This window comes from Rosa chinensis, chromosome 7, assembly GCF_002994745.2.
Source record: "Rosa chinensis cultivar Old Blush chromosome 7, RchiOBHm-V2, whole genome shotgun sequence".
NCBI classification, from domain to species: domain Eukaryota; kingdom Viridiplantae; phylum Streptophyta; class Magnoliopsida; order Rosales; family Rosaceae; genus Rosa; species Rosa chinensis.
Window position 1 is genome coordinate 15,339,861 of NC_037094.1, and position 25,949 is coordinate 15,365,809.

General features: G+C 39.3%; 3 protein-coding genes across 5 annotated transcripts; all 3 read right to left on the bottom strand.

Moving 5' to 3' along the window:
• Positions 1–5,235: 5,235 nt before the first annotated feature.
• LOC112180599 (short-chain dehydrogenase TIC 32, chloroplastic) lies at positions 5,236–7,628 on the bottom strand. 2 transcript variants are annotated; one of them, XM_024319151.2, is made up of 8 exons: positions 7,526–7,628; positions 6,904–7,138; positions 6,648–6,727; positions 6,404–6,557; positions 6,215–6,305; positions 6,038–6,113; positions 5,898–5,947; positions 5,236–5,684 (listed from the first exon to the last, which is right to left on the bottom strand). In XM_024319151.2, the coding sequence occupies exons 1-8, from the start codon at positions 7,626–7,628 to the stop codon at positions 5,520–5,522; spliced, it is 954 nt and encodes a 317-aa protein (XP_024174919.1). In that variant the 3' UTR covers positions 5,236–5,519. The 2 variants fall into 2 exon arrangements, with proteins under 2 accessions (XP_024174919.1, XP_024174920.1); XM_024319152.2 differs by having other exon boundaries at positions 5,898–5,913; positions 6,022–6,113.
• Positions 7,629–18,337: 10,709 nt separating this feature from the next.
• LOC112179119 (short-chain dehydrogenase TIC 32, chloroplastic) lies at positions 18,338–21,202 on the bottom strand. 2 transcript variants are annotated; one of them, XM_024317440.2, is made up of 8 exons: positions 20,826–21,202; positions 20,208–20,439; positions 19,743–19,822; positions 19,472–19,625; positions 19,266–19,344; positions 19,077–19,161; positions 18,842–18,888; positions 18,338–18,738 (listed from the first exon to the last, which is right to left on the bottom strand). In XM_024317440.2, exons 1-8 carry the CDS (start codon positions 20,929–20,931, stop codon positions 18,574–18,576), a joined length of 948 nt encoding a protein of 315 aa, XP_024173208.1. In that variant the 5' UTR covers positions 20,932–21,202; the 3' UTR covers positions 18,338–18,573. The 2 variants fall into 2 exon arrangements, with proteins under 2 accessions (XP_024173208.1, XP_024173211.1); XM_024317443.2 differs by lacking the exon at positions 20,826–21,202 and adding an exon at positions 20,675–20,801.
• A 180-nt stretch (positions 21,203–21,382) lies between these two features.
• On the bottom strand, positions 21,383–25,006 carry LOC112179118 (short-chain dehydrogenase TIC 32, chloroplastic). The gene is made up of 8 exons (XM_024317439.2): positions 24,819–25,006; positions 23,984–24,215; positions 23,744–23,823; positions 23,303–23,456; positions 23,127–23,205; positions 22,528–22,612; positions 21,914–21,960; positions 21,383–21,785 (listed from the first exon to the last, which is right to left on the bottom strand). The coding sequence occupies exons 1-8, from the start codon at positions 24,922–24,924 to the stop codon at positions 21,621–21,623; spliced, it is 948 nt and encodes a 315-aa protein (XP_024173207.1). The 5' UTR covers positions 24,925–25,006; the 3' UTR covers positions 21,383–21,620.
• Positions 25,007–25,949: the final 943 nt, after the last annotated feature.

The following is a 25,949-nucleotide window of genomic DNA, read 5'->3' on the forward strand; positions in this document are numbered from 1 at the left end:
CAGGGAATAGGGAGATCTCCATGAATTACACTAGTGTACATGAGACGTTGAATTGAGATTCTATTATCCTTGATGATGTGTTTGCATATTCTATCGCTCAAGAAATTATAGAACACAATGATATCGAACCTTGCTCTGTTAAAGATGTCAACGAAGAGCAGATTAGGCTAAATGGAAAGATGCGATCCAGGTTGAATTGGATTCACTAACAAAGAGACAGATATTTGGGCCTATAACGCTAACGCCCCCAAGTATAAAGCATGTTGGCCATAAATGGGTTTTTGTTAGAATGCGTAATGAGAAAAATAAGGTTGTTAGATACAAAGCCCGCCTTGTGGCGCAAGGTTTCTCACAACACCCTGGAATCGACTACGAGGAGACATATTCTCCCGTAATGGACGTTATATTCTGCTACCTTGTCAGTTTGGTAGTTTTCAAAAAACTTGACATGCAGCTTATGGATGTGATTACAGCATATCTTTATGGGGATCTAGATTTAGAGATATATATGAAGGTTCCAGATGGACTCCAATTACCAAGTCAAGTGGCTCTAAACCACGGAGTACTTTTTCAATAAGATTGAGAAGCTCATTATATGGATTGAAACAATCCGGACGGATGTAGTGACTACTTGATTGGGAAGGAATATGTCAACAATGAAATATGCCCATGCGTGTTTATAAAAAGGACAAATTTCGGATTTGCAATTGTAGCAGTTTATGTCGTGACATTAACCTAATTGGAACTCTAGATGAGTTAAAGGAAATTGCTAAATACTTGAAATCCGAATTTGAGATGAAAGATCTTGGGAAAACACGGTTTTGTCTCGGACTAGAAATCGAGCACCGTAGTGATGAGATTATGATCCATCAGTCAGCATATACTCAAAAATTACTGAGGGGCTTTAATGAAGATAAAGCAAAGCCTGTGAGTACTCCTATGATTGGCCGTAGTCTTGAGCCCAGAAAAGATCCGTTTCGTCCAAGGGATGAGCACGAAGACTTATTAGAGGCTGAAGTGCCCTATCTAAGTGCAATAGGTGCATTATTGTACTTTGCTCAATGCACAAGACTAGACATCTCGTTCTCAGTGAACTTGTTGGCTCGACATAGCTCTGTGCCAACACGTCGCCATTGGATTGGTGTAAAGACAATCTTTTGATACTTGAGAGGTATGATTGATATGGGCTTGTTTTATCCCTACAGAGAGAAAAGACATGACAGAAGTATGGGATCAGACCCCACAAGGCAAAACGCCACCTTCCATGATGTTGACGTTGGCGCCGCCGTCCATGGTGGCCGACATCTTCCTCCTCCCCTCGATCAAAATGACAACGATGTCTTGATGGGTTTTGCTTATGCAGGGTATCTCTCTGACCCTCATAAAGGTCGCTCCCAAACGGGTTATGTCTTTACCATGGGAAGCACTGCAATATCTTGGAGGACTACAAAGCAGACCCATGTTGCTACTTCATCGAATCATGCAGAGATTATCGCTCTACATGAAGTCGTGCGAGAATGCATAAGGCTAAGGTCTGTAATTAGACATATTCGAGGAACATGTGGTTTGAAGTCTACCACAGATGAGCTTACATGCATTTATGAAGATAATGCAGCTTGTATTGAGCAAATGAAGTTAGGTTTCATCAAGGGCGACAACACCAAGCATATATCGTCTAAGTTCTTTTACAATCAACAACAACAAGCACTTCTAAATATTGAAGTGAATCAAATCCGATCTGAGGATAATGTAACAGACTTATTTACTAAGTCGTTACCTAAATCCACATTCGAGAAACATGTGAAAAGCATCGGATTGAGAAGGTTATCCGAACTCCCATGATTGTAGCAATCAGGGGGAGATATTGACATCAGGGGGGGTATGATGTCTACATGTTCGATCTCGAAGAGTGAAGGATGTGTTGTGCTCTTTTTGTCCTTCGACCAAGGTTATTTTTTGTCCTATAAGGTTTTTGTTACCTGGCAAGGTTTTTAGTGAGGCAACGATCAAAGCGTCATCACCAAGTTTGAGCGGCACAAGGTGGAGTGTTGAAGGATGTCGACATCATGTGTGTGTCTTCAAACTAGGGCTTAGTCCTAGAGTTGTAATAGGAGAAGGTTCTAGATTTCCTAGTTATGTTCGGATTCTATTACCTTTCATGTACTCTGTAAATCCCTATATAAAGAGCTCCTATTATCAATAACAATGCACAATTCTCTCTGCAATTCCATTTTTACTACAACAGTGATGATATTGTCATGCAACAAATAGAAACAGATCTCACGGCTCCAAATGTACCATATACACCACCTGCACCAGAAACTCACTCTTCTCCTGCTCAAGACAATGGTGACTACCAAAATGATGTCCTTGATGACCCAGAATAGGGGTCATCATTTGGCCCTTTGGCCCTAAGCCCGCCCGACCCATAGGGCCGAAGCCCTACTTGGCCCTTGCATTAGGGCAGCCCGGCCCGACCCTTTCTCAAATAGGGTAGGGTAAGGGCCATGCAATTGAAACCCGGCCCGGCCCTTCGGCCTTACCCGTTTGAGCCCGTTAGGGCCAAGCCCGGCCCGGCCCTCTAGGCCCGCCCGTTTAAGCCCTAATAATTTCTATTTTAAAAATAAATTTCTCTTTTTTCTATAGCATACAACTTATCTCTTTTTTGGTAATTGATTTCCTAAGCTTTATTTTCTTTAATTCTTGTTTCCTTTGTTAAATAAAAATTAATTTAGAGATTTAGAGAGATAGTTAATTAAATATAACCTCATTAACTAATATTTATAAATGTTATAACTTATAAGTTAATCTCAATATATATATATATATATTAAATATGATCAACAAAAAACAATGAGTCTTATATTGCCTATATGACCATGGAGCCACATTTTAAGGAAAAAAGAATAATGTATTTCTTTTTGTTAAACAAATTAAAGCCCTTTTAGGCCCATTTCGGCCCTATTTGGCCATATTTGGAAGGCCGGCCCGACCCGGCCCTAAATTTTGTTGACTTTGACTAGGCCCGGCCCGGCCCTAGCCCGGCCCATGATGACCCCTGACCCAGAAAAAGTTATTCCAGAACCTGGACCAGCTATCCCCATTCCAAGAAGGTATCCTACTCGAACTAGGAGACCTGCTCTCAAGATGCAAGACTACAAAGTATACATCACTAAGTATCCCTTGGAGAACTTTGTATCTTACAACAAGATCTCAGAGACTCATATGCTGCTTTTCTCTCTGAAATCTCTAATGCATCAGAACCTAAAAGCTATCAAGAAGCCACACAGCAAAGTGTTTGGACTACAGCTATGAAAGAAGAACTGAAAGCTTTGGATGAAAATCAAACTTGGAGTGTGGTTAAACTTCCTGAAGGAAAAAAAGAGGTAGGCAGTAAATGGAATTTCAAAACAAAGTTCTAGTCAAATGGAGAAATCGAAAGACACAAAGCTCGGTTGGTAGCGAGAGGGTTCACTCAGACCTTTGGTGTTGACTATAAGGAGACCTTTGCTCCAGTTGCCAAAATGAACACAGTTCGTGTTCTCCTATCTGTTGCAGTTAATAATGCTTGGCCATTATATCAGATGGATGTTAAAAATTCCTTTCTTCATGGAGATCTTGAAGAAGAGGTCTATATGCAACTTCCTCTAGGTCATCCCCAAGAAGGTGATCTCAGTTTGGTGTGTAAACTTCACATACCCTTGTATGGATTAAAACAGTCTCCTCGAGCATGGTACTCTAAGCTCAGTTATGTTCTAGAGGCAAATGGTTTCAAAAGAAGCATGTAGACTCCTCTATGTTTGTTCGAAGTGGTAGTTCTGGGAGATTAGTGGTGCTTGTCTATGTTGATGATCTTATTATTACATAAGAGAATGAAGATGAGATCAACACTCTTAAGAAATCCTTGCATCACAAATTTGCCATTAAGGATTTGGGAGTGTTGAAATACTTTCTTGGTATTGAAACGGCCACATCTTACAAGGGGCTATTTCTAAACCAAAGAAAGTATTTAATGGATCTTCTAGAAGAAGCTAAACTGATGGACATCAAGCCTCGTGCCACACCCCTTGACAGCAAATTGAAACTAAAATTGGAAGGTGATAAACTCAACAATATAGGTGAGTATCAAAGACTTGTTGGGAAATTGATCTACCTCACGATTACAAGACTAGACATTACTTTTGTAGTAAGTTTGGTTAGCCAATTTATGCATGCAGCTACTAAAGCACATTTGCAGATTGTCAAAAGGATTCTCAGATACCTCAAGGGTTTCATTGGAAGAGGAATACTAATGCAAAATAATCAACATGCAAAGATAATGGGGTTCTCTGATGCAGATTGGGCTGAAAATGCCTGTGATCAGAAGTCTACCACTGGTTATTGCACTTTTGTTAGTGGCAATTTAGTGTCTTGGAAGAGCAAAAAACATACTGTAATTGCTCGATCGAGTGCCAAGGCTGAATATAAGGCCATGGCCTCTACTGCCTGTGAGTTGATTGGTTGAAATATCTCCTATCTGATTTAGGAATCCACCATGATTAACCTATTCCTATGTTTTGTGACAATCAAGCAGCAATGCACACTACTGCCAATCCAGTTTTCCATGAGCGCACCAAGCATATCGAAGTAGATTGCCACTATGTTAGATCTCAAGTTCAAAACAAGGTGATTGATACTATTTTCACTCGAAGCCATGATCAACTGGCAGACATCTTCACAAAACCTCTTCCCTCTATCCAGTTTCTCCAGTTGCTTTCCAAGCTTGGATCCATCAATCTTCTGGATCCAGCTTGAGGGGGAGTATTAAGAGTTGTCATATCTTGGTGTTACTTACCACCATACCTAGTGTTAGGTTGTGTGGTGATTACCACCATGCTTAGTTGGTAGTTGGTATATACTGTTGATGTAACATTGTAACTAGCCTAATTATAGGGAATGGTCATTAGGAAAAGTATGGGGATAGGTATGGGCTTGTTTGGACTTTGGAGAAGGTGTACGTGTTGTACCTCTTCCTATATATATGTGTAATCTTTGTACATTGAAATAAAAGAAAATTATCTTAACAATTTCCACAGGGATGTTGCTCTGCTAAACAAAACAAAAGGGTCATCTTCAATGGTGATGGTAATGTAAATTCGTAGAGTAATGATAAACTTCGTAGCAAGATGCAGCCACTTGAAATTGTAATAATAAATTGCGTTTATGAGCTCACAGCTCTTACATATGGAAGGGTGCGGTTGGCTGGTGAAGTATCATTAATTGACGACCAAGGATAACTATTTCTGCCAAAAGCATTCAAGTGCTTTGTCAATTCTTGGAATTGTATAAGCATGGGCCAAGTTTGTGAGTTTGCTATGCTAATTTACAGTACACTCCATTGTAGAGGATGAAGAGAAAGAGGGTTAAAGTCATTTATTCTATATGCACAACCATGTGATCTGCCAATTGGTTTCATAACAAATAGTGCCGAATTACAGATCCCTACAACATGGCCCAGAAAAAGACTTGAACCTCCACTACTACTTGAGATTGGTCAAACTGAAGCTAAAATCCCAGAGTCTCTTGGCCAAATCTGCGTCATTTGCCTGAGAGCTCGGTTTGGCAATGTTACAGTCCACATAGTATTCGCCGCTTACTCCCTTAACTTGTGGATTCAGTGCCAAAAAGCATGTGGTTGCTGCTCCCTGCACGACCAAGTTCGATGAGAATTACCATTTGAATCACAATGTATGTCACATTTCTAATAGCCGTGCGACCCCTTTATATATGTGGATCCTATATCGTTAGTGACACTAGCTACCTACAATGTAGTTTATGAATATGGTCCATGAGTCCATGCGGTATTACACTCAAAATAATGATGATACATGTGTTTTGAAACCTGAAGAAGCAAGTACCTGCTGAATAGTTTTGCTAATAAATATTAGCCGGAGCACCTTAAGAAGACCTGTGTCAAACCAAACAATAAGTTAGTTCATCACTGAAAACTCAAAACCCACACCAGTTCACACTGGTAAACACAGCAGATGAAGCTTACACTTTACGCTGATATCATTACGCATAATATTGGTGCGAATTGTTCCAGGGTGAAGAGAATTAGCACTGAACCCTTTCTTCCTGTTTAGTTAATGTTTCGAAAAAAAAAAAAGGTTACCAAGTGAACCAAGAAGTTTAGAAAGCAGAACATCTCTAAAATATAAAGGCACTAAATCACTACCTTGAGGCGCCTTGTAAGCTCATTAGCATGCAATATGTTGGCGAGCTTGGATTCTGCATAAGCAACATAGTTTTTGTATGACTTGTATCTGTAAATTAGCAAGTAAAACACATTTTAATTAATAATCTTAAACCAGCAAAGCCTAAAGACGATTCATCAAAGACATGCTACCATGCATAGTGTTACCTTGATTTGTCATTAATAATTTCAAAACGAATTCCTTCACGGTATGTATATCTATGGCCAAGTGATGATACATTAACAATTCTCCCCTCTATGCTGCTTTTTCTCGATGTGTGTTTCATGTTCTCTAACAGAAGATTTGTGAGAAGAAAATGACCTGCATATTGGATGTTTCAAGTAACAAATGTATTGATTCATTATAGCAGCTTGTAGAAAACAACCTTGGAAGAATTTGTAGGTAACAGACCTAAATGGTTAGTTGCAAAATCGAGTTCTATGTTGTCTTGAGATAGCTTGAATTTATCTACCATAACCCCTGCATTGTTACTGCCAACAAAGAAAGAAGTATATTACCGGTTATTTTCATAGTATTAGCTATAAACTAACTAAACGACTATTAGGTATAAACTAGTTGTTTCTACATGAGCTTCTCATTATAAGAGACCTAGTGGAACTATCATTTTAAGAAAGAAATTAGATAATACGGAAGGACCTTATCTTACATAAGGATATTCAATGGAAGGCCTTTGGAATTATACTCTTCTGCAAATTTTCTTACAGATGCCATTGAGCTGAGATCTAACCCCGTGACATCAATTTTAGCATCCGGAATTTCTTTGAGAATTGCTTCTTTGACATTTATACCAGCATCCTTGTTCCTCACTGCCATGACCACATAAGCACCACGCAACACAAGAACACGCGTTGTCTCAGTGCCAATACCACTAGAGGCTCCTGAAATGTTTGTAGAAATGCTCATTAACATGTAAATTTAGAAAAGGAAAAAGAATAATGACAATTTTTCACACTGATCATATATAATGTATTATACATCCAAGACCGAAAAGAGAATATCTCTATCTAATAAGGAAAAAACTTGTTGAATAGAAGGAACCATCTTTCTTTCATATGGTTTCAGAATATAACATATGATCATCCAAAATATTAATCAAGAAAAAACCCATTGTAACTCACCAAAAGCATTAGTGAAGTTCACTTGAAATTAGTGATCTTTTTACTTTCTGGGAACACACTGAATCGCACTACATCTCCTACATACCTACTTATTTCAATTGCCCTCAAAATGCATTCTTATTCTCTCTGCCTAGGTAAAGTAGAGAACTGTAACAATGACAGTAAGACCAGTTGCATCAATCCCTTGCGTAACTTCCTCTGCTGTGGAAGTTGAAGAAAACCCAGAAGGCCCTTTCTTGCTAAAGAGTCCCATTAAATTTCCAGATGATACTCAGGTTTCAACTTTCAACACACACAAAGCAATATATATATATATATATATATATATATATAGTACTCTCAAGTCTTACCTCTGTTCTTATAATATATGCACGTAGAGAGTGACAGCTACTGTTAGGACAATGTGCTTAGCTGTCAAGAGTAATCTCCATGCCCAAAATCTGCTTAGCTAGCCCTAAATCTTTCATATCAAATGACTTTGATAAATTTGCTTTCAACTTGCGAATCATAGAAACGTCTTGGCCCACTATTAACATATCATCAACATAGAGCAACAGAATAATGAAGTTACCTCCAGTAAAGTGCTGGATATACACACATGGATCTGCATCAGTTCTCTTGTATCCATGACCCACCATGAATGAGTCAAATTTCTTGTACCAACGCCTTCAACCCGTATAAACTTTTCTTCAACTTGCAAACCATGTGCTATTTTCCCTCAACCTCGAAACCTTCTGGTTGCTCCACGTATATTTCTTCTTCCAAATCACCATGAAGAAATGCCGTTTTCACATCTAACTGCTCCACCTCAAGATCCATGCTAGGTGCCATGCCCAAAATAACTCTGATAGAAGTCTTCTTGACAACTAGTGAGAAGATCTCGTCAAAATCTACTCCTTCCTTCTATCCAAAACCTTTTACTACCAAGCGAGCCTTGAACTTTGTCAATTGTTCATTCTCATCTCTCTTCAACTTGAGCACCCATTTATTTTTGAGTGCTTTTCTGCCTTTAGGAAGCTCCACCAACTCATAGGTGTCATTCTTCAATAAGGACTCCATCTCAAACTTCATCGCCAACATCCACTTATCACTGTCTGCATGAGTCTTTGCCTCCTCAAAGCATTCAGGCTTTCCATCATTGGTCAACACAATATACTGTGAAGAAGGATACTTGGTAATTGGCTTTGGTACTCTGTTGGATCTTTGAACCAGTACTTGAGAATTTTCTAGCTGCTCCCCCTGATCATGATCCTCCTTATCATCATCTCCAGGTTCTGCTTTATCATCATCTCCAGGTTCTGCTTCTTCTGCTTCTTCTACTTCCTCCATATCAGGAACATTTTCATTTACCATATCTTGAGTTCTGTCTCTAGATTCTTATTGAAGCGGTGATAAATCGTAGGTGAGGTCGTCTGCATGTTCTACTTCCATTTTGTCAAAATCCGCAATGGTTTGACCTTCATGGAACACCACATCTCTGCTTCTGAATAACTTCTTGATCTTTGGATTCCACAACTGATAGCCCCTCTCTTCATTGCCATACCCAAGAAAGATGCACGGCATGGCCTTGTCATCTAGCTTTGATCTTTGCTCCTTCGGTACATGTGCAAATGCTTTGCACCCAAACACCCTCAAGTGGGAATATGAAGCACTTCTACCGGTCCACACGCCTTCGGGAGTCTCCAAGCCCAACGGTACACACGGTGTTCGATTGATAAGGTAACATGCGATTGTCATTGCTTCACCCCAAAACTCCTTTAATTTGCCAGGTTGGTCGTCTTTAGCATGCTTCTCACTTTTTCTAGAATGGTAAGGTTCATCCTCTCTACTACACCATTATGTTGTAGGGTGCCAAGACTTGTCTTCTTGTATTTGATGTCATGCTTCAAACAATAATCTTTGAACTCGTTCGAAGTGTACTCTCTGCCGTTGTCACTACGGATACATTTGAGGGTTTTTCTTGTCTCCCTCTCCACCATGGCATGGAACTCCTTAAAGGTTTGGAACACCTGGTCTTTTGATTTCAACAAATAAACCCAAACCTTTCGTGAAGAATCATCAATATAAGTGACAAAATATTTATTATGACCTAGTGATTCAACTTCCATGGGGCCACATACATCTGTGTGTACTAGGTCTAATACATTTTTGTACTTTATAAATGTTCTTGTTGTTGTAAATGATAATGACTATTCATGCAATAGGTATTGTTTAATGTATGCGATTGACAGACTCGTAATGTATGCGATTGACATACTTGTAATGTGCGATTGATTAGTATAGCTATTATGTATTGCCTTTTGTATACATGATGTAACCCTATATAAACTTCATGGTGAGATGAATACAATATATACAATTTTTCCAATTCTCTACAACACGTTATCAGCATGATTCTTTAACCCTATATGTATTGCCTTTTGCCGCAGCCTCCTGCTGCAAGCCTACTGCTGCCTCTGCCCCTAGCCGCAAGCCTACTGCAGCCCCTGCTACCCTAGCCTCCTGCCGCACGCCTCCTGCAGCCCCTGCTACCCCCAACCCACTGCAGCCCTGTGTTCCGGCCCTCTACCACGACCAGGATTGCAAACCCACTACAATCCTAGCTTAGGATTGAACAGCCACTGCAATCCTAGCTTAGGATCGAACAGCCACTGCAATCCTAGATTAGGATCGAACAGCTACTACAATCCTAGCTTGGGATTGAAGCAGCATCTGCGATCCTTTCAAGGCCTCAAACCTTGTTGCCCCTTGCTGCTGTCGCCACTTGTTACTATTGCCCTAAACACGCTCGTGTCTTCAAGCCAAAAACAATCACGTAAGATTTTGTAATTAAAGTTGCTGTTTTTTGTACTTTAAATTCCTTTTATTTTCTGCAGAATGTTGGAATATATGTTGCCAAATGGTTTTGAGTATTTAACAAAGTGAAATTGTGGGGATTCACGGTTAACGAACTAAGAGTGTTCGCATGAACTAAGAGTGTTCATAATTAAACGAACTAAGAGCGTTCATATGAACTAAGAGTGTTCATAATGCTTAGACTAAGAGCGTCTGTAAGCATCAAATTGTGACCATATTAAAACATTATTATTTGGTCTAATCCAAAAAGAGATTCTTGGAAATTGTTTTCTTGGTAGCATAGCTCGGAAATCTTATTATTTTAGTTTTCGTGGAAGTTTAGCTCCGAAACTACTATATCTTCTCTTCTTATTTTCAGGATGACGAATGAACCTAGACTCGATTTTCCCATGCTTAACTCAACAGGCTTGGATTACCACAGTTGGGTAACCGATGTTGAGAACCATCTTACTTCAAAGGGAATATTACCCATAATCTAGGCACCTAACCCGAAACTTGTGTTCGTCCGAACACCTGCAAAGCATGCTCAAGCAGTCATCTTGATGCGACGTCATATGGACAAAGCACTCAAATTGGAGTATATGTCAATCAAGGATGTAAGAGAGCTATGGGTAGTGCTAGAAGAGCGCTTTGGCAATGTCCAAGATTCCCTCCTCCCTGACTTGAAGGTTCAATGGAACAATCTGTGCTTTGCTGACTTCAAGTCCGTTGCTTAATATAATTCAGAAGCTCTTCGCATACAATCCATATTGAGATTTTGTGGACAACCTGTCACAGAGCAAGAGCTAATTGAGAAAACTCTCTCCACCTTCCCCGTTTCAGCCATTGTGGTATCAAAGCAATACCGCACTGAAGTCAATGCTAGACGGATCATGAGGTTTCATCAGCTTATCAATCTTATATATTTAGCTGAGAAACATGATAACATACTCATGAGGAATTATAATTCAAGGCCCATTGAAACTAAGAGCGTTCATGAGGCGAATTATAATGCACCCAAAAGAGGGTGCAAGGAGCGGAACCCTAAGAATAAGGGATATGAGGAACGTATGGGTCCATATAACCGCCCTAACAAGGAAGGAAACCGCAGGTTAGGAAGGAAACTGCAGGTTTGGTGCAGATACACATGGTGGCAATGCCACAAGTGGTGGCAATGCCACACGTGGTGGCAATGCCACACGTGGTGGCAATGCCACACGTGGGAGAGGTGGTCGTGGTATCCCTGGTCGTGGTGGTGGCGTCATGGCTCGTGGTGGTGGCACCATGGCTCGTGGTGGAGGCGCCATAGGTCATGGTGGTGGCACCAACCCTCATAGGGAACGCCCACAACGTGCACCTCAAATAAAGGGAGGCAACCACAATGACATGTGTCATCGATGTGGATCAAGTGAGCATTGGTTCAAGCAATGCAAGGCAAGCGAGCAACTAGCTTCAAGATACAGGGCATACAAGGACCTGAGGGAGCAAGAAGTGTACCTTGCAGAAGAAGAAAAAGATGGTGGAGATGTCAATCTCACCATAGAGGACTTCAAAGCTGAAGATGAAGTGCACAAGGATGCAGTAGACTTTGATTAGATTAGTCCTTTTATTTTTCAAGAATTTTTGTAATGGCAATATGCCTTAGTCAATAAATGACAATTGTATTAAACTCTTTCTTATGTGGTGTACCTAATGAAATATGATGTCTAGGAAAGTAATTTAGATATTTGGTACTTAAGAGAGCCTCGCTCCACCAACATCTCTCTCTACTTTCCTGGTCATATTTGATTGGAGTTACCAAATGGATAGAGTGACTACAATATGTTTTAGTTTGATTTTATTTTGGATTAGACTTTTTGGGACCTCTGATGTAATCATTAGCTATTTTTATTAATAAAGTATAGTATTATTATTTGATGTCATGGACATGTTTTAATTCTGAACTTTATTATTTTTCAGTATGTTTCCTGGAGAGTTGGAATGCCTTGTTGATAGTGGCACCACACATACTATATTGCGACATAGGCAATTTTTCCTATGGATGACGCCTAGACCATCACAATTGATTCATGGTCGAGGACCAGCTCAATTTATGTTGCCAAATGGCACAAGTATTAATGTCACTGAAGCTCTATATGCTCCTAGGGCTGGAAGGACCCTATTGAGTTTTAAATATATAAGAGCCAATGGTTTTCCTGTGGAAACACATTGTGAGAATGGACAAGAGTTCCTTTGCATCACCTCTAATGACTACAGACATAAACGAGTATTAGAGAAACTTATGTGCCGATCTAGTGGGTTGTATGCAACCACTATTCGAATTATTGAATCCAACCATGTCATGAGAGATGACTTATGGGATTCTGACACATATAGGCTTTGGCACTATCGTCTGGGACATCCAGGTCATGATATGATGATCCGTATATTAAAGACTTCACACGAACATCCATTTTTCAAAACGAAAATAAGTCAGAACTGAAATTCGGTCCAAAATAGGGCTGGCGCCGCTTACCCCCTGCCGCCCAAAAGTGGTATTGACGCCACCAATACCTCCTTGGTTCCTTTTTCTACTTCTAAAGTCAATTATGACTTCATGGCTCAACCGGATACTTCCCTGGTTGCTTCTAAAGCCCATCTTTCATTTTGCAAAGCCTGCTCTTTAGCAAAATTAGGATCGAGACCATCCTATGCAAAGGACACTAAGGAAAATATTCCATTCTTGCAAAGAATCCAAGGTGATATTTGTGGACCTATTCAACCAACTTGTGGACCATTTAGATATTTTATGATGTTGGTTGAAGCATCGACACGATGGTCACATGTCATGCTATTGTCCACAAGAAATGCTGCATTTGCTAAACTCCTAGCACAAATCATTAAATTAAGGGTTCACCACCCTGATCATCCCATTAAGTCAATTCGTCTTGACAATACTAGAGAGTTTACATCAAAAACGTTTGATGACTATTGCATGTCCATTGGGATTGAGGTTGAACACCCTGTTCCTCATGTTCACACCCAAAATGGTCTCGCAGAAGCTTCCATTAAAAGACTTCAAATGGTTGCTAGAGCATTGGTTATGCGCACCAATCTCCCTGTTTCTGCTTGGGGCTATGCAATATTGCATGCAGCTGTGCTCATTCGTCTGAGGTCTACTGCCACTCAACCTTTTTCTGCGTCCCAGATGGTTACTGGATATGAGCCTGATGTCTCACACTTACGCATATTTAGGTGTGCAGTTTATGTGCCAATTGTACTTATGGTGATGGCAATGTGGCTCAGGCCGGGCTCCCAGCAAGGAAACGTGGGAGGCCCAAAGGTTCAATGGATTCTCGCCTGAGAAAGAAAGCGAGTTTGGCACAAAAATATCCATTAATCATCGACATAAATAACCCGTCTCATGAAGATATTCTGGATTATGGTTATGTCCAAGAGACATCATTGGGGGACGCTCCAATGTTAGAACCAATTCCAAGGAATAGAAATCTACTCATACTAGTTGAAGCCTTCTACCCAATTACTTTGGTTTTGTTAGGCTCAAATTGAAGTCTCATAGCTTCCTTGCCAATCCTACATCTTTAGCCAGGGCCATCGGATTGGCAATGTTGTTGTTCATAAAATACACACCGCAATATCTTGGAGGTCTGCTAAACAAACCCTCATTGCTACATCTTCGATTCATACAGAGATTATTGCTATTTATGAAACAATTCATGAATGTATATGGCTTAGATCCATAATTACGCACATTCAAGTGTATGTGGTTTGAAGCCTTCCACATATTAACCTATGTGCATTTATGAGGATAATGCTGCTTGCATTGAACAAATAAAGCAAGGTTTCATCAAGGACTACAACACCAAGCATATATCGTTTAAGTTCTTCTACAATCAGTAACAACTAGGCCTGGGCATGGGTCCAGCCCGTTATGGTATTTGCAGGGCCCGGGACTGAGCCCGAAATGTTCTGGCTGGGCTCAAATTTTAGTTTCAACATTTAGGGACTGGGAAGGCCCAGACCGAAAATGAATAGGCCGGTCCTTCCAGTTTTTTTGGGCCCAAATGTCCCATTAAGCTGATTTTCATTTTCTCCATACTTTCATTCTGTTTCTTACTTTCTGGTTTAGAGTATTGCTTACCCCATCATACAAATCACATAGTAACAATCTAAAGCTACAAACTGAAGAAAATAACATCCAAACTTCGAAGTTACAAAATACAAACTAATGAGATTGCAAAGTTCAAAGTTCAAACCAAATGAAGAAGTGAGGAAATCATTGAAATGATTGAAATGAAGTTCCAGACCAGTAAGGCAGCAATTGAGCAAAGTCCAAACCAAATAAACTTTACAAATCACAACCAAATAATTTACATGAACTGGGATTGAGAATTTAGGATTAGGGTTGAGGTTTAGACGAAGAGATGTAGGTTGGTTCTTCTTTAAATGGATGGGTCCTCATTCTTGTTCTTCATTCTCTTCGAAGTACAAAGAACAAAGAGAAAGGGTTAGAACTCAGAAATCAGGGAAAATGGGATTGAGGTTTAGACGAAGTGATTAAGGCTGGCTGACTAGGCTCTTTCTTTTCGAGTTGGGATTTTCTGGAAATTTAGGGTTCTTGAGTTCTTGTTTTTCTTTCTCTTCGACGAACAGAGAAGAAAGGTTTGTAATTGGGGAGAAAATGATTCTAGACAAGTCATGAATGTAAAGCTGAGGAAGGATTGTAGGTGATAACCCAAGGTCGAGTACAAATTTTAAGTATAGGCTTGTGTAGATAGCCTATCACAGAACGACATGTGGAATATATATAATATATTTAATTTCGGGTTTTCCGGGTTTTATGATTGGTGGAAGTCAAGGCCCGGGACCAACCCGTTTTTCTCATAAACGGTCTAGGCCTCAGTTTTTGGTGTCTTTTTTTTTTTCAAAGCCCAGCCCAAACCCGAAGGTCCGGATCTGTCCGATCCAGGTTTTCGGGCTAAAATGCCCAGGCCTAGCAACAACAATCTCTCCTCAATGTCAAAGTGAACCAAATTCGATCGGAGGACAATGTGACAGATTTATTTACTAAATCATTGTCTAAATCCACATTCGAGAAACATGTGAGTAGAATTGGTCTGCAAAAATTCTCGAAATGTGAAGGTGTGTTGTGCCTTTTTTTTTTTCCTTCATCCAAGGTTATTTTTGTCCCCACAAATTTTTGTTACTCAACAAGGTTTTTAATAAAGCAACATGAGGAGCGTCATAAACGTTACATGACGTCTTGTTTGGACTGCTCAAGGGGAATGTTGCAGGAAATCTAGCATTTATGTGCCTAGCCCAAATAGGGTTATTTACCCTAGATGTAATAAGAAAGAATATTATGTTGATCTCCTATTTCTATATAAGATTCATTGCTAAGTGTCACGGGCCGACTTTATACGCAGCGGAATTAGCCCGTGAGGCGCCAAGGTTCCTCTGAACCGAGGCCAGCCTATTTTTCTTACTTCCCTGATACTCTATTTTTCTTTTTCTTTCTATGTGCTTCTTCTTGTCAACTTGACCCCCTTCGACATCATCCTCTTACTTGTTGAGGTTTACCAACGAAAGCTACTCACGCATGAGTCTCACATCTTGTGACTAACCGATCGCTTCCTTGTGTCATGGTTGTCTTCCAAGACACTCGCCCAACCGATAAGCTTTCATGTCATCCCAGCTTGAGCCAGCCTATTACTGACCCGCGTGCGTCCTGCACGTCAATAGCAAGTAGCATGACTGTGTACCGAGACCAAGTTGGCATTCACATTTCTTCCATGAGTCCTTCCTTAGTAGCTTGCACACCTTCATCACTTCGTGGGCATCTCTCGCACCACCCACTCAGCTCCAAGACAACACATGTCTTGCATATTTCACCTCATGGGCATCACTTATGCGACCCACTCAGTCTTCAGCTCAAGGGCAATCCATGCCCGCATACTTTGACCTTGTGCGCATCACTTACACACCTTACTTGACAGCACGTGCCCGCTTACTTCATCTTGTGGCATCACTGGCACAACCCTATGAACTCATAGGCAACACTTGTTTTCATCCTGCACCTCATGAGCATCACTTGTGCAACTCACTCGGCTCATGGACACCACCTGCCGTTGTATCTTTGCCTCGAGGGTATCTCTTGTGCAACCCACTGGGCTCTTGGGCAACACATGCCCTCATACTTCGCCTTATGGACATCACCTAGATAGCCCACTCGGCTCATGGGTAACACTTGCCTGTCTACTCAAGCCTTGAGTACCCAACCTGACAGGTCATCGAGGCCTTGAGGCCTTTACCATCCAACAAGGCTACCATGTTCTCTTCTTGATGACTGTCATGGCTCCAAGGCATACTTAGCCCATAGGCCAATCCCCAAGAAGGCATGTCGTCCTACTTGTTGGCACGCTACTTGAGTGAACAACTCATCCTTGATGCCCCTCTTAAGCTTCCTTCAATCTAGCACGGGGTCGCCCCTCCCATGCTTACTGGCATCACTTTGCTTTGGGCAAGGTCGAACCCTAACACATGCCCACGTCGCTTGCTCCGTGGCCAATAAGCACCACGAGCTCCCGACATATCTTCCGTAAGCCCACATGTTTGTCTAACGCCGATGGCATAAGGATCGCCCTCACACAAACCTCGTCCCCGACGTCGACCGCAATATCGGCCTTTCGGCCAATACCGTCCACGAGACTTCCTGACTTGAGGAAACATATGCCGCCCCTTTCTGACGACACATGCCCGGTCTCCTAGGCCCCCACGGGTGCCTGGGAGAAGCTCACTTAGTGCCCCATGAAGTCCAGCACCGGGGGTGGTGGAGAGCTTAACACCATGTCTCCCCCTATAGAGCATATCTTGCTTACATGAACCTGGCAGGAGGAAACATCAAAATAGCCGAGGAGACTAATTGTCCATAACTAATTCACAGAAAATCCAATTGACATGCCGTCAAGTGCGTTAAACTCTTTCGACGTCCCGGACATTTCTTGTGTATTGAGTTTTTCCAAATTCCAAGCTGAAGTACCTCGAACCCAAACTTCCACTTAATTACGACAATGCTACTCGTCCTCACTTTAGCTTCTAGCTTGCCCTTGGGCTTCCAAGGCTCGCCCCTCTTGGCTTCTCCTTGTCTCAAGGCTCGCCCCTCTCGGCATTTCCTTCACAAAGTGTCACGATAGCACTACTCTTAAGTGCGGCTCGTGACACTAAGCAAGGCGATTGTACGTGTAATCCTCTATATATAGAGGCGCCTATTATTAATGGAATATATATCAATTTTTACCCGAATCTCTTTTCTCTACAACATGTTTGAATTAGTCCAAGATGAAGAGACCACTAAAGACTCCTGCAGCCTGCCATGAACCTGGCCTATGGAAGCCTCAGAGATCACCAACGGTTTGTATTCACAATTCAAGTTATCAACTCTTTCTCTTTAAAGTTTACATTGGCATCCAAGACCAAAGTCCAACAGAGAATTCAGAACTTTCATTTGGCCAACCAACACAGGGTAGTCTCTTCAACGGTAGTATTCTAGATTTGTTGGGAGATCTTGAGCAGCTAACATTCTTGTCAGAGAATTGGATTAATGATAATCATTAAGTGTATCAAAGACAAAAAAAATCACATGTAAGACCGTCAATAAAGTTCAAGATCTACAAGACTTGCTTGCAAAACAAAACCCTACAAACGTACAAAACCCTCTTGTACTGAAAAAGAAGCATCACCTAAACTCAAATGTTGTACTGAGTAAAAAGATCACTACAAGATTTGAGTTTAAGCTCCTAGAGTAGCAAGTCTATAGATCTTCTTTTCTTTTAAGTTTTAACCCTTTCTTTTATGTAATGTCTTATCTTTGGGCTAGTACCCAATCAATACAGGGGATAAAAATGCGTTCAAATTAGATTGATGTGATTTTGTCCTTTCCTATGCATTTTAAACAGCCCTTCATGTAACTAGTGACATCTATAAGAATCAAACAATGTGGATTCAATAAATGACATAACCTAACCATAACAGTCTTCAACTCATGCAAACATCCCAGTTAGTACGTTTGTGGTTTTAATCTGCTAAGAAAACAAAATGGTTATTATGAAAGATGAGTAATAATGTAAATAAGCCTAGACGTTCCGTAAATGGAACACATTTGGAATATATAATATAAGCAATGAAATTTGTGATGTTGCGCGCTCTTATATATGGAGCTGTGTCATTAACTAGGACACATTGTTTGACGGCCAACTGGTAATAAATTACAAGTACGGTACAAATGTGGTTTGGCAATTTGATTTCATAACAAACAGTGCAGAAAAGGAGCCAGCTACACCCATCAAAGATGAAAACCTTCACTACTACTTGACATTGGTCAAGGTCAAGCTGAAATCCCAGAGTTTGGTAGCTAAATCTGCATCTTTTGCCTGAGAGCTCGGCTTGGCAACATTACAGTCCACAAAGTATTCGCCACTTACTCCCTTGACTTGTGGATTCAGTGCCACAAAGCATGTGGTCGCTGCTCCCTGCATAGCCATTTTCAAATTTAAGCACAAACGAATTTGAGCAAACAAAGACACACACACACACGGCAGACGATTGTGTATACTTTGGAACGTAAAAGAGTACCTGGGGAATAGATTTAGTGATAAATGGACGCAGCACCTTCATAACAGCTGTGTCAAGAAAAACACAGAAGGTGAGTGGATCAGTAGAAAACCAGACAAAATTCAATGTCAAGAACTCCAATTATCATAGAATACAAAAGGTGATCAATACTGTATAAACTGATTACAATCATCACTGCAGCAAATTCTCCTAAAGAATCAAATGACACTGATAAAGTAGAGAAGACGAAGCTTACAATGTAAAAAGTTATCATAGCGCATAAGATTGGTGAGAATTGCTCCAGGGTGAACAGCATTAGCAGTTATCTCGACTCCTTCTTCCTGTTTAGTTAGTTTTCCAAACATATACCACGTCAACCAAGAGGTACATATCATTTTCATAGAAAGTACACATGTTTGATTGACGTCTTTAAGCAATTGAATACCTTGAGACGCCTGTTAAGCTCTTTAGCATGCAGTATGTTTGCAAGCTTGGATTGTCCATAAGCATAGTATTTGCTGTATCTGCAAATTCGCAAGTAAAAGGACAGATTATTGACATGTATATATGTCGACAAAGCACCTCAATTAAAAGAGAGTAGCCTAGACTCCCTAGAGAGGATTCATCAAGACAATGCTGCCAAAATTTTACTTTGATTCATCATTAATTGCATCAAAACGAATTCCTTCACGGTAGCTGTATTGATGGCCGAGTGATGATAAGTTAACAATTCTCCCCTCAATGTTGCTTTCTCTTGAGGTGCTTTTCATGGTATCCAACAGAAGATCTGTCAGAAGAAAATGACCTGCGGATTGGATGGAAATATCAGTAACCAAAAAAATGATCAAAGAAACTCAAAGAAAACTTATGCATTGGCATACATGACAAAATCCAAAGAAATTGTTAGGTAGCAGTAGCACACCTAAATGGTTAGTTGCAAACTGGAGTTCAATGTTGTCTTGAGAAAGCTTGAATGGGCTTGCCATAACCCCTGCATTGTTACTTTCAACAAAGAAAAGATTCAACTTATTCTTAGTTTCATATACCACAAAAATAAAAGTAAGTTCTGTTTATATAAGCTTTCAACTGCAATCTATGCATGTATGAAAGTTAGAGCTAGTACCAACATACAGATTAGCTTTAATACAATCAGAAGTTGTTGATCTATTTTTTAATAGTTCAAGCTTCTTCTTTTTTTTTTCTCTTTTTTTTGAAAGGATAGTTCGAGCTTTTAGGGGCCAGCAGTTGTCGATTATGGCATCAGAACCACTCATCACTTATCATGTATTCATGTTAACTTGCAAGTATACTATCTACATTGTTTAACAGAACACACTGAATGGAAACTTTCGAGTGCAGTAATAACAATGGCAATCGGTTGACTTACATAAGAATATTCAATGGGAGACCCAAGGCAATGTAATCTTCTGCAAACTTTCTTACAGATGCCAATGAACTGAGGTCTAACTCCATAACATCAATTTTAGCATCCGGAATTTCTTTGAGAAGTGCTTCTTTGACATTTGTCCCAGCATCCTTGTTCCTCACTGCCATGACCACATGAGCACCACGCAACACAAGAACACGCATTGTCTCCATGCCAATACCACTAGAGGCTCCTGAAATGTTTGTAGAAATGCTCATTAACTTGTAAATTTAGAAAAGGAAAAAGAATATTGAATATTTTTTCACACTGATCATGTATAATATATTATACATCCAAGACCCAAAAGAGAATATCTAATAAGAAAAAAACTTGTTGAATAGAAGGAACCATCTTTCTTTCATCTAGTTTCAGAATATAACATATGATCATCCAATATATTAATCAAGAAAAAACCCATTGTAACTCACCAAAAGCATTAGTGAAGTTTACTTGAAATCCGTGATCTTTCTACTTTCTGGGAAGACACTGAATCGCACTACATCTCCTACATACCTACTTATTTCAATTGCTCTCAAAATGAATTCTTATTCTATCTGCCTAGGTAAACTAGAAACTAACCTGTAACAATGACAGTAAGACCAGTTGCATCAATCCCTTGTGTAACTTCCTCTGCTGTGGAAGTTGAAGAAAACCCAGAAGGCCCTTTCTTGCTAAAGAGTCCCATTAAAGTGTCCAGATGATAGTCAGGTTTCAACTTTCAACACACACAAAGCAATATATGTAGTACTCTCAAGTCGTACCCCTGTTCTTATAATATTTGCACGTAGAGAGTGACAGCTAATGTTAGGACAATGGGATCCTACGAGTGCACCACTTGATATAGATAATTAGAAACCGATAGAATACATAATGGTTTTCTTAGGTGGCAAAATTTTCTTGCAATTGTAATAAGCTATGACGTTTATGATATTGCTCTGCTAAAGAATACAAAAGAGTTAAATTCGATGAGAGTAATGCAAATTAGCATAGGAATATGGCGACCATTTTTGGATTACAACGCAAACATGTTATTTTTTGGAAGATTTCTCAAAGATTCCCAAACTTTAAAGAACATGACCAAAAGAAATCTCCAAAGAAGAAAGGCCTATGTTTCTTGTTGAAAAAAAATATAATAATAAAAATAATAATTGGATTCTGAACCCTTTCATTTGCTTAGTTAGACCTCCAGCACTTGTTAATAGATTCCACTGCCTTGTTTTAAAACAACACATTGCTCATGTGCCATCTTTAATTACAGCTTTTAATTTACATGGTCATTCAACGTTTTAGCGGCTACTCAGAACCAGTAAAAAGTACACTGACTTACGATCTACAACAGAAATCTACTCAAACTAGTTGAAGCCTTATACCCAATTACTTCGGTTCTGTCAGGCTCAAACTGAAGTCCCATAGCTTCTTTGCCAATTCTGCATCTCTAGCCAGAGCCGTTGGATTGGCAATGTTGCTGTCCATAAAATACTCACCACTTACACCCTTAACTTGCGGATGCAATGCCAAATAGCATTCAGTCGCAGCTCCCTGCAGTTATGTTGAATATGTATAAGAAGACGACTACAATACAGTGAAGCTGCTTGAGCAAGGATATTAAAATTTGAAGATAAACATTAAACTTATTGTTTGCTGGGCGTATCAGATTGGTAACATACCTGGTGAACATTTTTAAGCACATATTTGCCGACCATATTAGCAACAACTGCATTAGGCCAAAACAATGAATATCTTAGTATGAACCCAGAAAATTGCAGGAAATGATGGAAGTTATAACCAATTTGCAAGATGGTTTATCAGAGAAACCGATACTAAAGATCATTGTCCATTGACACAGTAAATTTCGCTTGGTTAAGCACTTGCCATAGTTAAGAACTATGTTGAATAACCAATTTGACAAAATACCTAAAAGGAGCCTTCACTTGTCCTTCCTTTTACCTTACTAGTATTAATTCATTATTTCATTGTATATAGCATATGCACATAGAACATATCATTAAATGGTTTGTTCTCCTAGTCATTATGTACTGATACTGAACAGATGTGGTAGAGTTGTAGACCCTATGTCCTGGTCAATGGCATAATATACAACCCTCTTCCCCAAGGGTCTGTAACTAGACATTATACTGATAATTATAAAAATTTTCTACAAATTAAACTTAGAATGCATGACCTTAATCCCCGATCAATGAAGCGAGAACTTTCTCATGTGAACCCCAACAACCCAGATAAAAATTACAATTCCAAGCATATCAGTAATTAAAAAACTTACCATTAATGTAACTGTGGTACCGTAGAAGATTGGTAACAATTGATCCAGGATGAAGGGAATTAGCAGTTATATCAACCCCTTCTGCCTGTTAATGATGAAAAATTATAAAGATGAGAAAATCATAATAATACAGACACCAACACAATATTAGAATTTCTCTTGCATGCGGACATGTCTTGTTTGGATTGGAAACCCCAGCAGAGTAGAGCCCTATACTTGATGCTCATGTTTTTTGTTAAAAAAAAAATTAAAAATTAAGAATGAAGGTGGGAAGAATAACCATCTGCAACGTTTTTTCAGTGAACTGAGAGTGGTCGACCCTCAGATGACAAACTTAATTAAGTAAAGATGTCTTAGGAAGAAGAAAATACTCGCACTAAAAGTCTATGACTCTTTTCTCTTATATTGACCAAAAGAGATGTAATAAAGCCAGGGCCCTGCAGATGCTTAAAGATTTGACTCTTAAATACTTTTACCAACCAACGAGCTTGTTTAGCCTATTATTTACCAGCCAACAAGAACTATGTACTCCGGACAAAAACAAAACAAAAAAAAATCAAGAACTGTGTATCAGGTTCTTTAAATAAATTCAATGGTACCTTCAAGCGCTTTGCAAGCTCACTAGCATGCAATATGTTGGCTAGCTTTGATTGTCCATAAGCATACATACTGTTGTACCTGTAGATATACAAGTGACTCAATACATCATGTGAACATCTCAAACCATAAAACTATATAATGCATTATCTACAGCACTTGGTGCATAGACTGTTACCCCGATTCATCATTGATCATATCAAAGCGAATCCCCTCACTATATGCAAACCGATGAGCCTCTGATGATACAATCACGATCCTTCCTCCTTTTTTGCTTTCACTTGTTGTCTTTTTCATGGTATCCAATAGAAGGTTTGTCAAAAGAAAATGACCTGTAAATTATGGTTTATGGTAAGAACTAAGACCTCTAAGATTCCAATTTATAAAGGGATGATGACAAGACAGTTCAAATCACCAGAATTCTTCTAATGAGAAACAGAAACGTCATCGAAGACCAAAAAACAAGGTAAAGTTGCAGTCTAACTAATAAGATTTCTCAAAATAGAAACATAAAATTTGAAATTCCTCAACTAGAACTTATTTATGTCCAATAGTTCAACCCTGCTCCCTCATGAAAGTTCATCAGGAGAACATGAAAGAAATTTAGTGCTTTGCATACCTAAATGGTTGGTTGCAAACTGCAGTTCAATGTTGTCATGCGAAAGAATGAATGGAGTTGCCATAACACCTGCATTATTACTTCAAAGAGAGAAGAGAAATTATAGCTCCTTGATGGTAACAGGAAAAGAAGAAGAAAAATTATGACTCCTAATTGTTGAACTCTTATACAAAATAAACTTTCATTATTTTTTAACTATAAGAAATGTGACATGAGTAATCATAAGTAATTAATTCTTACATCAGAATATTCAATGGAAGACCAGATGATTTATATTCCGATGCAAATTTTCTTACTGATGCCAATGAGCTGAGATCTAGTTCCATGACATCAATATTGGCAGTGGGGACTTCCTTAAGTATTGATTCTTTGACATCCCTACCCGCATCTGTATTCCTTACTGCCATGACAACATGAACACCACGCAATGCTAAAACACGTGTTGTTTCCGAACCAAGACCACTTGAAGCTCCTGAGATCCAACATCAGGATAAGAACATAAGGCCTAGTGTGCAAATTTCACCAATTCCAAGCCAAAAGCAAAGCGTTTATAAAGTTCCAAGGTAAAGAAGTCAATATCAGTATAATTTATCTTCTTCTTTGTAACTGGATTCATAGTGCAACAATCCAAATGAAAGCGAAAAAAAAACCTGAAATACAAAGATTTCAACTTGACCAAAAATCCATTTACTTCTTGTTTATTGACTTTTAAGTCTTTACAATAGGGTTTATCATGCAACACATTTGTTTGTTTCATCAAATCTAAACACTCTCTGCAAACTTAAACAACCAGTTTTATGAATATGTATAAGAGAAAGCATCAATAGTCACCTTGGTCCTCACTCTCACTACTACATCTTATCAATACTCAGTAACTATATTACCACCTGGAAAAAGCTCTTAACTTTACACAGACCTTCAATCAAAAATACCAAACCACAGAAACACCCGACAATAAACCACGAAATCATAAACACCCAAATCACAAATGGGTTGTCAAAAGAAACTGATAAAGTTTAAAACTTTCTTGTCACAGCAATCAAACATGTGATAAATTGTGAGCAAAAAGAAAGACCTGTAACAAGTGCAGTGAGGCCAGTTCCATCAATCCCTTGAGTAACATCCTCAGCTGTCGAGCGAGCTGAAAACCCAGAAGGCCCTTTCCACCCAAATATCCACATTATTCAACAAACTGCCACTTTCTTCTTCCTTCAAGGTCATGTGTGCTGTTGTTGCAGTCCGCAAGTTGGGCTTTATAGGGTTCCGATTCTTGATCACCTTAGACTTAGAGGTTGCGGTGTGTGGATCCCACTTTGATTCTGAACTGCTGATGGACAATTGCTAGCCGTTGATCTTCTTTTAGTGCCTATCATAGGTGATGACATGATCAAGCATTGAATCCTAGGAGGACATAGTTCTTCTTTCGGCCAATCTTACACATCCATGTAATTTGCTCCTTTGCCCAATCTATGACACATCAACTAGAAGAAATAAAACGTAGCAACAACCCATTTCTGAAAGTCATGATTTATTATTTGCATCACCTATTAAATAAGGAATAAAATTTCCGTGTCTCTTCACATTATCGACAAGCTGTTGAAGAAGCTCTCGATTTTTCTTTTTAAGTTGGTATATTAATATAGTTTTATGTGGCATTTGTTTTGATAAATTGCGAGTCTCAACAAAGATTTAAGGGATATAACATTTAAAGTTCATTATTTGAAACTCTATAAAAAAGAGATTTGAAAGTGCAGCTGTTAATCTTTTTTTTTTTTTTTTTAAGGGGTTTGAAATTCAGTTTAATTGGGAAACTCAGCCTCACGCCCATTATTATTATTAGGGTTATTATCACAAATGGTACATGAATTATACCTCAATCTTATCGATGGTACCTGAACTTCAATTTTGATCACAACCAATACCTGAACTTTTCGATTTCATTTTAAATGGTACCTAAGGCCATATTTGGTCACTATTCCAGCAAAAAAAAAAAACCAAATCTAAAATATAAAAAATGTTCAAGGCAAGATACAAAAAGATCATCACTATATATGATCGCAACCCTTGAAATCATCAAAAATTATCACTATGATTGCCTTACATGCCGTTTTTAGACGGAATAGTGACCAAGGGTGGCTCTAGGTACCATTTAAAATGAAATTAAAAAGTTCAGGTACTGGTTGTGATCAAAATTAAAATTCAGGTA

What these genes read in the sequence shown, in the direction of transcription:
- LOC112180599 (XM_024319151.2), bottom strand. Translation starts at nt 7,628, where the DNA reads ATGGGACTCTTTAGCAAGAAAGGGCCTTCTGGGTTTTCTTCAACTTCC. An exon ending in TAATGATATCAGCGTAAAGT is followed by an intron (nt 5,948 to 6,037) that starts GTAAGCTTCATC and finishes GGTTTGACACAG; the next exon opens with GTCTTCTTAAGGTGCTCCGG. An exon ending in TTAGCAAAACTATTCAGCAG is followed by an intron (nt 5,685 to 5,897) that starts GTACTTGCTTCT and finishes TTGGTCGTGCAG; the next exon opens with GGAGCAGCAACCACATGCTT.
- LOC112179119 (XM_024317440.2), bottom strand. Translation starts at nt 20,931, where the DNA reads ATGGGACTCTTTAGCAAGAAAGGGCCTTCTGGGTTTTCTTCAACTTCC. An exon ending in CTATGATAACTTTTTACATT is followed by an intron (nt 18,889 to 19,076) that starts GTAAGCTTCGTC and finishes TTCTTGACACAG; the next exon opens with CTGTTATGAAGGTGCTGCGT. An exon ending in TCACTAAATCTATTCCCCAG is followed by an intron (nt 18,739 to 18,841) that starts GTACTCTTTTAC and finishes ATGGCTATGCAG; the next exon opens with GGAGCAGCGACCACATGCTT.
- LOC112179118 (XM_024317439.2), bottom strand. Translation starts at nt 24,924, where the DNA reads ATGTGGATATTTGGGTGGAAAGGGCCTTCTGGGTTTTCAGCTCGCTCG. An exon ending in CTTCCATTGAATATTCTGAT is followed by an intron (nt 23,824 to 23,983) that starts GTAAGAATTAAT and finishes CTCTCTTTGAAG; the next exon opens with TAATAATGCAGGTGTTATGG. An exon ending in GTTTGCAACCAACCATTTAG is followed by an intron (nt 23,457 to 23,743) that starts GTATGCAAAGCA and finishes CATAATTTACAG; the next exon opens with GTCATTTTCTTTTGACAAAC.